The 13053-nt window shown below is 45.9% G+C and overlaps 1 protein-coding gene across 2 annotated transcripts in view; it reads right to left on the bottom strand.

Moving 5' to 3' along the window:
* The window catches only part of TBC1D23 (TBC1 domain family member 23), a 38272-nt gene that overhangs the window by 11439 nt on the left and 13780 nt on the right, over positions 1-13053 (bottom strand). For both annotated transcript variants that reach the window (XM_077294139.1, XM_077294140.1), the window contains exons 5-9: positions 12776-12899; positions 10242-10366; positions 10114-10160; positions 1609-1712; positions 1412-1528 (exon numbers count right to left, since the gene is read on the bottom strand). In XM_077294139.1, coding sequence (XP_077150254.1) covers positions 1412-1528; positions 1609-1712; positions 10114-10160; positions 10242-10366; positions 12776-12899 — 517 coding nt within the window. The remainder of the gene's footprint in view (positions 1-1411; positions 1529-1608; positions 1713-10113; positions 10161-10241; positions 10367-12775; positions 12900-13053) is intronic.

The raw sequence follows: 13053 nt of genomic DNA, 5'->3' as shown, positions 1-13053 counted from the left end.
CCTGCTCCCCAGGACACACAAATCTCCTTAGCTGCTGAAGGAATCAGCGCTGAGGAAGCCCTGTGTGTCCCTGATTAAGTGCAGTATTCATTTGCTGCTCCCGGCTCACCGCTCAGCTGATCGGTGGGCGGGGAGCCGCTCATAAATATTCACTGCACTTAATCAGCGGGGCCATGTGCTTTCCCCAGCAGCTGATTCCGGGCAGCGGGGACATCCTGAAGTGGGATAACAGTGCGATCCCACTCCCTGCTGCCCCCCTCCCCACATGCTATATCCGGACTATAAGACGCACCCACACTTTCCTCCCAAATTTGGAGGGAAAAAAGTGCGTCTTATAGTCCAAAAAATACGAGTAAGTCTAATTTATTATCGATGCCCACATCACTTCAATAATATATTTATTAATACAGAATAAAAAAAATACGCTTGAATATACCTTGGGTACCCTTACTAAAAGTTGCTCTATGGTTCAGCAAAATAGAAAAGCAATAAAAAAAATAAAAGCCACAAAGAAGCCTTCATTATGTCAGAATTACATGGTCATCTAAAAGTGCTATTGTAAAGATGTGGAATAACTTATGGGTCACTGGGAGTCTCGCTGCTGGGACCGTCCAACACCACGATATAGGCGCTCTAGTACCAGTTCTGCAGCCCTGAGTTGTATGGAGCAGAAGTATACATGCTCCATCTGAGCACAAGTCATTGACTATGGGACTGCAGCAAATAGTGGAGTTTCTGTGCTCGTCTCTCTGCGGCATTCCCAAGCACAACGTATGGAGCAGAGGTATACATGCTCCATCTGAGCGCCAATCATTGACTATGGGACTGCAGCAAATAGTGGAGTGCTGGGCTCTTCTCTCTGTGGCATTCCCAAGCACAATGTATGGAGCAGAAGTATACATGCTCCATCTGAGCGCCAGTCATTGACTATGGGACTGCAGCAAATAGTGGAGCGCTGTGCTCGTCTCTCTGCGGCATTCCCAAGCACAACGTATGGAGCAGAAGTATACATACTCCATCTGAGCGCCAGTCATTGACTATGGGACTGCAGCAAATAGTGGAGTGCTGGGCTCGTCTCTCTGCGGAATTCCCATGCACAACGTAGGAGCAGAGGTCGAGCAGGTGCACCTCCTGACCACTCAAGATGAGAACTTTCAAAGCTCGGTTCCTAGGTCTGGAGAGCCGCGTTCTTAATATCACTGAGGGCCCCGGCGTTCTGTAAGTTATCTACTATGGATAGTATTCTTCTATCTATGCGTTACAGATACGTCTTTCTGGAGCTGGAGGCTTGGCCAATCTTCATTTGTACACCAGACAGGTCTCTTCTGGCAGAGGTGGCGGAGATCACTTTTCGTCAGCTTGAGGCCCCCACTGTGAATCCTACGTGCAGGAATCAATAGCACTTACTCACCTCTTGCTGATTTGCTTGCAGAATTTCTGATACAGAAATTGCCAAACAAAGCGCCTGACTGAGATCAGAGTCGTCCTTAAGAGCAATCAAGCTGCTGCCGAACAAATTCTGGTTGTCCTGTGATACATAGAGGAAATCACAAGCATGTTTACAGACTGGCACTTCTGATTATTAGCTAGTCTATGTGAAGAACTTACCTTGCGGAAAGAAGCTGGAGTCTTACTATAGTAATGATGGGCTAAGCTGAACAGATCTTCAATGTCCGCTACATCAAGATTTGTGGGGGGACTTTCCAGAAACTCTACAACAAATCAACATGGATTTAAAAGGAAACTTCTAGTTATTACATGTCACAGTAAGCATCTCCATGGCCAGACCATTTCAGACCCCTTTTGTTAAATAGACGATAACAACGATGTTCTCAAATGACAGAAAAAAAATCCACACACAAAACAACGTTATGACATCTCAGCAGTTTTACGGAGCGTTTATAATGAACTGAATTGGTGCGGTCAGACAGGCGATTGTGTAACATCAATGCAGCTCACGTATATCCCACACCTAGACTATTGTTTGGGGGAAAGAAAAAAAAACACACACAATGGGGAAAATAAGTATTTGATACATTGACGATTTTGCAAGTTTTCCCCCCTACAAAGAATAGAGAGATGTGTAATTTTTATCGTAGGTACACTTCAACTGAGAGACAGAGTCTAAGAAAAAAACAAACAGAAAACCACATTGTATGATTCTTACATAATTCATTTGCATTTTATTGCATGAAATAAGTGTTTGATACAATAGAAAAACAGAACTTATTATTTGGTGCAGAAACCTTTGTTTGCAATTACAGAGGTCAGACGTTTCCTGTAGGTCTTGACCAAGTTTGCACACACAGCGGCAGGGATTTTGGCCCACTGCTCCATACGGATCTTCTCCACATCTTTCATGTTTCCGGGCTTTCTCTGGGCCACATTGAGTTTCAGCTCCAGCCAAAGATTTTCTATTGGGTTCAGATCTGGAGACTGGCTGGGCCGCTTCGGGACCTTGAAATCCTTCTTGCAGAGCCACTTAGTTGCCCTGGCTGTGTGTTTCGGGTCATTTTCATGCTGGAAGACCCATTCACAACCAATCTTAAATGGTCTAACTGATAGAGGTTGTTGGCCAAAAGCCTGTGATACATGACCTCATCCATCGTCCCTTCAATACGGTGCAGTTGTCCTGTCCCCTCTCTAAAGCACCCCAAAGTCTGATGCTTCCCCCACCATGTTTCACGGCTGGGACGGTGTTCTAGGAGTTGTACTCATCCTTCTTTCTCCAAACACAGCAAGTGGAATTGATACCAAAAAGTTCTATTTTCTCTTCGCCACGACAGCACCCACTTGAGAGAGGGGATCCGCCCCTAGGAACAGGAAACCCTATGGAGAGATAAAAGGGGCGGTCCCCCTCGCTCCCACAGTTGGTTTCCTGTTCCTACGGGAGACGCTTGGAGAGAAGAGGATACCCAGCCTGGATGCCGCTTGCGCAGTTTACCTTTATGGGACGGCAAGGGCTCCAGAAGCTGGAAGCAGCGTCGGGGGTCCTATGACAGTTTCCCCCCTCTGCTGGCAGGTTCCGTGAGGCCGGGTCCGGGGAGTCGCCTGGCTCACGAAGATCCACCCAGCGGACCTGCAGGGACCGACTCGCTGGGGTAAGGTGATCCTGCGGCGCCATCTCGTATGGTGCGCAGGCAGCGTGGGTCCGGTGTATTGTCCCCCGGAAGCAGTATTGCGAACTTCCGGGGTGAGTCAGGAGGGACGGCGCCTGCGCTGAAGCTGGTGGAGGCGCAGGCGCATACAGCAGAGCCGCGACCCGGATGTAGTGGTCACTTCCGGGTGCGGCAGGAAGCAAGATGGCGGCCCCCATTACAAAAGGACGCCGGCACTGATCCTCCGGCGTCCATCATGGCATCTCCGCCGGACCCGGCGATGGCTTCATCTGAAGTCACCGCTATTACACCTGGCAGCCACACAAGCAGCAGCCGCAGATCTTCTTCTAAGAACGCCAGCAAAAAATCAGGCCGGTCGGTTCCATCTGTGCTTCCGTCTCCTCCTCATCAGCCGGTATTGTAACAACAACCTCACTGGGTGAGTGTGTGTCTGTACCCTTCTTAGGCTGATTATACTCCCCCTCTTTGTCTATATTCCTTAGGCAAAAAGAACGGGGAAAACCAAACACATACAATGTGCTTTATGCTCTCAGCCGCTCCCCGATAATTATTTAAAGAAGCTGTGCCAGCCTTGCATCGAATCCACCTTACGTGAGGAATCTTCAGTAAGGTCGGAAGATATAAGGAGTATGATTAGAGAAGAATTGCGGGCCTTCCGAAGCTCAGAAAAAATTCCCGAGAGTAGGAAAAAATATAACTCCCCTAGGTCTGAGCAGTCCTCTGACATTGAGGATAAAGATTCGGATGGTTCCCGAAATATCATTTCCTCAGATGATGAGCGAGATACATGCTTTCCCACAGACAGTATCGATAATTTAGTAAGATCAGTTTGTAACACCATGGGTATTGAGGACACGAAAACCCCTAAAACCCCACAGGACGTGATGTTTGCAGGCCTGTCAGAGAAGAAAAAACCTTCCTTTCCTGTAATTCCAGCAATAAAGAATGTAGTAAAAAAGGAGTGGGAAAGCCAGGGACAAAGAGGATTACCGTCTTCGTCAAAAAGACGCTATCCCTTTAATGATGAAGATTTCTCCATATGGTTAAAAGCCCCGAAGGTGGATGCAGCAGTGGCCTCCACTTCTAGGAAATCTTTGCTACCCGTGGAAGATTCCGGTTCCTTGCAAGACCCGCTGGACCGGAAGGCGGATACCCTCCTAAAAAGAGCATGGGAGTCCTGTACGGGAGCCTTCAGGCCGGCTATATCAGCCACATGCACTGCCAGGTCCATGCTTGTCTGGTTGAACGATTTAGAAGAAGGATTAAAAAGCGGCCTTTCCCGAGATAGATTACTCTCTTCCATGCCGTTAATTAGGGGAGCTACAGCCTTTTTAGCGGATTCCTCAGCTGATTCCATACGACTAGCGGCCAAATCGGCAGGTCTGACTAACGCAGCTCGTCGAGCCTTATGGCTAAAGGGGTGGAAAGGAGATCCCCAAACAAAATCTAAATTATGTGGTCTTCCATGCCAGGGTGAGTACCTATTTGGTACTAAGTTAGACGAAATACTAACTAAAGCGGGTGAGAGGAAGAAGGGGTTCCCCAATAACTCTTATCTTCCATCCTACAGGAGAGCGTTCCGAAAGCCCATCTTTAATAGGAGAAAGGACTATAAAAACCAAGACCGCTGGGCTAATAAAGATTTTAAACAAAAAGGAGCGTTTTTTGGGAAACGTCCATTCAAACCTGAGGATAAACCCAGTTAGGACAGATCTACCCGTTGGTGGTAGGTTGTCTTCCTTCTCATCACAATGGCTGACAATAACTTCCAATCCGTGGGCAACTAGCCTTATATCTACGGGTCTAAAATTAAAGTTTGCCCGAGTCTTTCCGGACTCATTCTTATTGACTTCCTTAAGGTCTCAATCACAACAAGAGGCCTTGGAACAAGAAATAACAAATCTCCTGTCCAAAGGCGTACTAGTGGAAGTACCTTTTCATCAAAAAGGAAGGGGTTTTTATTCCCCTTTATTTTTGATTCCGAAACCAGACGGATCGTTTAGAACAATAATTAACCTGAAGAGACTAAACGTCTTCTTAGAAAACCAAACCTTTAAAATGGAATCTATACGATCAACCATTAAGCTTCTTTTTCCCCATTGCTTTATGGCAGTGCTTGACCTTAAAGATGCGTATTATCATCTACCAATCTTCATCGAACATCAGCAATATCTTCGGGTGGCAGTTATGATGGGAGGTCAAGTAAGGCATTATCAGTATACAGCAATGCCCTTTGGACTGTCGATAGCCCCGAGAGTCTTCACAAAATTAATGTCGGAAGTAATGTCATATTTGAGATTAAAAGACACACTTGTAATACCATATTTAGATGACCTTTTGATAGTGGGTAACTCCTTTTCCCAATTCCATCAGCGAGTACTTCATACAATTTCGTCCCTGCAGGAATTGGGGTGGTTAGTAAACTGGGAAAAATCCAGATTATCCCCCACAACTCGTCAAACATTCCTGGGACTTATTCTAGATTCTACTAGTCAGAGATGCTTTCTTCCCGACTCTAAACAGATAACGATTATAAACAAAGTACATTCGGTGATTAATAACCCCCTAATCTCCCTAAGAGAAGGGATGTCTCTTCTTGGTTCCTTCACATCATGTATCCCGGCTGTCCCATGGGCTCAATACCATAGTAGAAAATTACAGTATAAAATTCTACAAGAAGAAGAGAGGTTACAGGGCCAATTAGATAGTCGGTTATCTTTACCAACAGACGTGTTAAATTCTCTTACCTGGTGGTTAGATCAGAGTCATTTCACCAGTGGGGTTCCCTGGGTGGTTGAACCTTCAAGAACAATCTTTACCGATGCCAGTCCTAGTGGTTGGGGAGCACACTTAGGAGATCAAATAGTTCAAGGTCTGTGGTCTCTTGAAGAATCGAACGATTCTTCTAATAAAAAAGAACTGAAGGCTATCTATCATGCCATATGTAAATTTCTTCCACAGCTACACGGAAAGCATACAAGAATCCTTTCAGACAACATGACTGCAGTGGCACAAGGGGGAACAAGATCAGAAGCTCTCATGTCTATAGCCGGCGACATTCTATCCATAGCAGAGGAGCACCTCCTATCCTTATCAGCACTGCATGTAAGAGGAGTCGACAATCCAAAAGCGGATTTCCTCAGCCGCCACACTCTCCGCCAAGGAGAGTGGGTTCTCAGCCGACGTATCTTTTTAATGATAGTCAAAAAATGGGGCACTCCCGAGATAGACCTCTTTGCGACGAGACGAAACAGACAAGTCAAAAGGTTCGCTTCATTGTTCCGATCCGACAATCCAGATATCTTCGATGCTCTGCAAGTCCCATGGACATTCCAGAAAGCATATGCCTTTCCCCCATTAATACTTCTTCCAACAGTGATCAGAAAGATAAGGGAAGACAGAGCTCATGTGATCTTAATAGCTCCATTTTGGCCCAAGAGGCCATGGTTTTCCTGGCTGAGAGCCATGTCAATCTCAGACCCATGGATCCTTCCGGAGGATCAGGATCTTCTCTATCAAGGCCCCTTCAACCACCCTCAGGTGAAGGGACTGCGGTTGACAGCCTGGCATTTGAGAGGCAGCTGCTAAAGATGAGAGGATTTTCTAACAAAGTAATTGACACTCTGCTACTAAGTAGGAAAAAATCCACCACATCCATTTATGTGAGAGTGTGGAAAAATTTTTTAAACCTCTACCCGACAGCACTATCAAACGAAATTCATATCCCTATGGTCCTAGAATTTCTTCAAAAAGGGCGCGATTTGGGTCTGGCAGTCAGTACCTTAAAAGTACATATTTCTGCGCTTGGTGCTTTATATGGTCACGATATTGCAGGTGACAGGTGGGTAGCCAGGTTTATCGCAGCTTGTCAAAGGTCAGAGACAGTCCAAATTCCCCATGTACCACCTTGGGATGTTAATTTGGTCCTCGAAGCTCTAACAGACCACCCCTTTGAGCCACTACATTCAGCTCACATAAAACATGTCTCCATCAAGACAGCTCTTCTTGTTGCTTTGGTATCAGCCAGAAGAGTAAGCGACATACAGGCATTATCGATAGATCCACCATTTATGTCTATTTTTCCAGATAGAATTGTCCTAAAAACAGACCCTTCCTACTTGCCCAAAGTATGTACTAAATTCCATAGGTCACAAGAAATTTTTCTTCCCTCCTTCTATGATAACCCTATGAATCAGGAAGAACAAAATACCACACATTAGATGTGAGGAGAGCCATATTAGCCTATTTAGACAGAACTAGCGCCTGGAGGAAGAGCAGGGCTCTCTTTATTTCCTTCCAGGGCCATAGGAAAGGAGATGGAATCACGAAGGGTACCTTATCTCGGTGGATTCGGGATGCAATATGTCTGGCCTATTCATCCAAAGGGGAGAACCCGCCTGAGACTGTAAAAGCACATTCCACTCGGGCGATAGCATCATCCTGGGCCGAGCGAGCGGAAGTTCCAATAGAACTGATATGTAAGGCCACAACCTGGGCTTCTCCTACTACATTCTATAATCACTATTAGATTGGATTTGTCTTCTTCATCTGACCTGTCCTTTGGTAGATCAGTTCTTAACACTGTGATCCCTCCCAAATGACTATCTCTGAAAAGTCTCTCAAGTGGGTGCTGTCGTGGCGAAGAGAAAACACCGGATTACGTACCGGTAATGCTCTTTTATAGAGCCACGACAGCACCCCTTTACTTCCCACCCTATTAAGTTATTTTTATAAAAGCACGATTAAGGGTGTTTGGTTCTTGTAGTTAGCCATACTAAGTTAACTAATGATAAATTATGAAATCAAATTGCCTACTAAATCTGGTGGGCGGTTCCTCGCAATCTCTGTAACCCAACTGTGGGAGCGAGGGGGACCGCCCCTTTTATCTCTCCATAGGGTTTCCTGTTCCTAGGGGCGGATCCCCTCTCTCAAGTGGGTGCTGTCGTGGCTCTATAAAAGAGCATTACCGGTACGTAATCCGGTGTTTTGGTCTCATCTGACCACATGACCTTCCCCCATGCCTCTTCTGAATCATCCAGATGGTCATTGGTGAACTTCAAACAGGCCTGGCCATGTGCTGGTGTGAGGGGGAGGACCTTGCGTGCCCTGCAGGATATTAATCCATGATGCCATAATGTGTTACTAACAGTAATGTTTAAGGCTGTGGTCCCAGCTCTCTTCAGGTCATTGACCAGCTCCTCCTGAAGAGTTCTGGGCTGGTTCCTAATCTTTTTCAAAATCATTCTTTCCCCACAAGGCGAGATCTTGCATGGAGCCTCAGACTGAAGAAGATTGACAGTCATCTTTTATTTCTTCCATTTTCTAATAATTGCGCCAACAATTGTTGCCTTCTCACCAAGCTGCTTGCCTATTGTCCTGCAGTCCATCCCAGCTTTGTGCAGGTCTACAATTTTGTCCCCTGTGTCCTTAGACAGCTCTTTGGTCTTGGCCATGGTAGAAAGGATGGAGTGTGACAGTGTGTGGACCGGTGTCTTTTATACAGGTAACGAGTTCACACAGGTGTAATTAATACAAGTAATTAGTGCAGATTAGGAGGGCTTCTTAGGGTACCGTCACACAGTGCAATTTTGATCGCTACGACGGCACGATCCGTGACGTCGCAGCGATCGTATGATTATCGCTCCAGCGTCGTAGACTGCGGTCACACGTTGCAATCACGGCGCTGGAGCGATGCCGAAGTCCCCGGGTAACCAGGGTAAACATCGGGTAACTAAGCGCAGGGTCGCGCTTAGTAACCCGATGTTTACCGTGGTTACCAGCGTAAAAGTAAAAAAAAAAAACCGTACATGCTCACCATCTGATGTCCGTCCGGTCCCTTGCCGTCCGCTTCCTGCTGACAGATCCGGCCGTACAGTGAGAGCAGAGTGCAGCGGTGACGTCACCGCTGTGATCTGCTCTCACTTTCCGGCCAGCAGACAGTCAGAGCGGGAAGCGGACGGCAAGGGACCGGACGGACATCAGATGGTGAGCATGTACGGTTTTTTTTTTTTACTTTTACGCTGGTAACCACGGTAAACATCGGGTTACTAAGCGCGGCCCTGCCCGATGTTTACCCTGGTTACCAGCGAACGCATCGCTGGATCGCTGTCACACACAACGATCCAGCGATGTCAGCGGGTGATCAAGCGACGAAAGAAAGTTCCAAACGATCTGCTACGACGTACGATTCTCAGCAGGATCCCTGATCGCTGCTGCGTGTCAGACACAGCGATATCGTAACGATATCGCTAGAACGTCACGAATCGTACCGTCGTAGCGATCAAAATTGCACTGTGTGACGGTACCCTTAAAGTAAAACTAACAGGTCTGAGAGAGCCAGAATTCTTGCTGGTTGGTAGGTGATCAAATACTTATTTCATGCACTAAAATGCAATTTAAGTACTTAAAAATCATACAGTGTGATTTTCTGGTCTTTATTTTTAGATTCTGTCTCTCACAGTTGAAGTGTACCTACGATAAATATTACAGACCTCTCCATTTTTTGTAGGTGGGAAAACTTGCAAAAATCGTGTGTGTGTAAAATATTAATACAAATCTACATATTAAGGTCAGTTTTCCCATAGAGAACAAAGGAACAGTAGGCCAAACAATCAGGTGCATGGGAAGAGTCGGTTCAGATGATGATTGATCGACAGCCATCTAATGTGTATGGCCGGCTTTAGAGTCTGCACTTAATGATATGACCGCTTGTTTGCGATGTACATGAATAGGCCGTAGTTCTAATGCTCTGCAGCACCAGGCGCAGCCACTACATGACGTCTGAAGCTGACGTGGACCAGGTACTGGTGGCCGAGAATCCGTCTCCCATTAATCACATTATATGGCCTACCCAAAAATCCCTCTCAGCTTCTCAACCATCCTGGCATCTTTAGTGTTTTATTTCTGTTACATTTTCTGACTGTATTAGCCTCTGGATTTTGATCACTGAATTAACCAAATAATATGATCCTTTCCAACGCGCTCAGTGTCTTACTTATAAGTTCTTCTTTAGACTCCATTTCTTCTGACAGCACAACCTCTCTGAAAATAGAGATAAAAGCCATTAGTGTAAGATCAATGTTGATATGGAGCCGCTGGAATTCCCCTCCCCCACGTACTCACTTTACATTGACGAGCATGATCAGCATCAAGAAGTACATGAAGAATGGATCTGCCTGCTGTAAATAACTATCCCAAATCGCCTGTGTGACGTCAACTGAGCAGTGGGACGCGAACAGGCTTCCAAACTGAGAAAGCACAAATGGGGAGACCGTCAGCTGCAGAGCAAGTAGGCCGCTGAGCAAGTAGGCCGCAGAGCAAGTAGGCCGCAGAGCAAGTAGGCCGCAGAGCAAGTATGCCGGGACCGGACACTCATTTCTGAACATAGGCCCTGCATTTATGAAATAGATGAAAACCGTCTGAAGGCGGGGACGGTGAAGCCGGCATAGATCGGGGGCAGGGTTTATATGACGTAACCACCTCACGTCAGCCCCAAGAAAGAGCCCCGACGACGCTAAAACTGCACCGGCACGAGAAGTTAGCAGAAGATCTTTTTATTTTTTTAAATCGGGGTAAACGCTCAGATTGAAAAGGTGTTTCTGAGTAGAGGACAACCCCTTCAAAACTTTACAGAGTCCAGCAGGTGTTTCTCACACAACACACCGTGCAGGCTCGGAATGACCCCTGGAATTACTGGCTTTTTTGAAACTTGTAATTTTGGCTTGAAAAAGGCCCATTATGGCCGAAACGACGTTTTTTCGATCTACCTCACTTATAACCACTGCCATATGCTTTTAAAAACAGAATAAAAGTTATATTTTATCTCTATGAGAAGTTTCTGGTGCCTCCAGACATTTTGGATTTCGATGCTCCTTTAAAACTTTACACATTTTTTTTTTTGGTCTCACATGGGAACTTGGACACAAGATCTCCTGATCGCAGTGCTAATATTTTATACTACATAGGCAATACCCAGTCTCTCAGCATTAGGCTAGGTTCACATTGCGTTAGTGGGTGGTCGCTAACGGACAGCGTTGCACGGCGAAAATATCGCAATTAACGCCGTGCAACGGGTCCGTTAGCGCACCCATTGACAGCAATGTTGTTTCTGCCTGAAGCGCATCGCTAGCGCGTGCCTTTTTCGGCTCGCGCTAGCGATGTGCCGTTCTTTTGTAGCGCGCCTCGGACGCTGCTTGCAGCGTCCGCGGCGCGCCCGAGGTCCGTTCCCCGCTCTCGCAGATCGGGGATCTGAGAGAGCGGGGACGTTAGCGCGACCCCTAAACGCGGCCCCTACAAATACATTGCGTTAGCGCAATCCGCTAGCGCTAAACGGATTGCCCTAACGCAATGTGAACCTAGCCTTACACTTTTTAGGCTTTGGTCTGTGGCAGACCTAAAGGTCATACTTAGGTGTCCAGTTGCTATAGCATAGCTTTCTGCGATGACACTGCGGTAAGCCAATGGGGAGATAAGAGGGAGGAACTACTACTTTTTCACTATATCCTTGCTGAGGTCCTTTTCATTGCAGCATGTAAAGAGCTAATTAAGCTAAACAAACACTGGCGACACTCAATTGCCTCTGCTACATCTCAGCTAGCAGGGGGGAATGAATGCTGCTGATTTTGATTGGCTTTATAAAGCCAGAAAGTGTGGCGATAGATGAAACAAACAAGTAGGTGGGAAGGAGCACTGAACCGTTTGGCTACACCAAGGGTGCACTGAGCGCCTGTGCTTGGTACGAAAAGTCAATGTCCATGTGTTCCCCATCAATGTGACACTGAACAACAATGGTGTGCATGGCAGGACTGCAGGGAGAAAGCCACTGCTCTCCAAAGGAAAAAAAACATTGCTGCTATCTGCAGTTTGCTAAGTGTCACCTTGTAAGCCAAGGGGCTACTGGATGGATGAAAGCACAACAGAGATTTTTGTGTTTAAATGAGGAGTTTTCGGTTTGGAGCAACAAAAACACTAATTACAGCATAGAAACCCCATACTATCTGGGCCAGGACGGTGGCCATCAATCATAGAACAATGATTATTGAATTTTATCAGCAAAATCTAAAAGCAAATGTCAGGACATCTGTCCATGAGCTGAATCTAAAGACAACGTGGCTCATGCAGCAAGACCGAGACTAAAAACACCAAAGTCATTCTACAAAATGGGTAAAGAGGAACCAAGTTAAGGTTTTGGAACGGCAAAGTCAAAGTCCTGGTGGCCTTAATTGTACAGAAATGTTGTGGATGGATCTGAAGAGAACAGTTCAGGGAGAAACCACCAACATAACAGCTGAAGCGGTTCTGTAGGGAGGAATGGGCTACAAGTCCTACAAGCCGATGGGCCGGACCAGTTATTGCTACACAAGGGGATCACACAGAGCAAAGGGTCACATACTTTTGCCACTCACAGACATGTGATAATGGATCATCTTAATTAAAAAAAAAGACTAAGCTCTAATAGTCTTCACTCATTTGTCTTATTTCGCTCTTTATCTACTTTTAGAACTTGTGTGAAAATCTGACAAATTTAGGCAGAAATATGGAAAATTCAGAAGGGTTCACAAACTTTTCAGCACCAGTATGAAGGCTTAAACTACAGACTACATTCAACAAAATCATGGCAAGTCTCCTTAAGCACAATAGTAAAGCCCAATAGTTACCCAATTAAGTGCATAATGATCTGGAGTGATCTTCTTTGTATCTAGGAAAGAGCAGAGCTCGGGCTCATGATACTGCAGAAGAAGCCGGAATAAATGGAATGGTTTTCCTTTCTTGTAACAATCCCTAAAAAAAAATAATAAAATGTCAATATGAGATTGTCGTGCTGCGCAGGAGGCGAGCACCTGTTACTTTTATTTTACAACGAGGAATAAAATAGTTTAGAAGGGGTTGTCTGATTAGAGGACAGCCTCTTCAATCTACAGGTAGTAAACTTTGA

This window comes from Ranitomeya variabilis, chromosome 3 (assembly GCF_051348905.1).
Source record: "Ranitomeya variabilis isolate aRanVar5 chromosome 3, aRanVar5.hap1, whole genome shotgun sequence".
In the NCBI taxonomy this organism is placed as follows: Eukaryota; Metazoa; Chordata; class Amphibia; order Anura; family Dendrobatidae; genus Ranitomeya; species Ranitomeya variabilis.
This window is presented reverse-complemented; position numbering and strand designations above follow the sequence as displayed.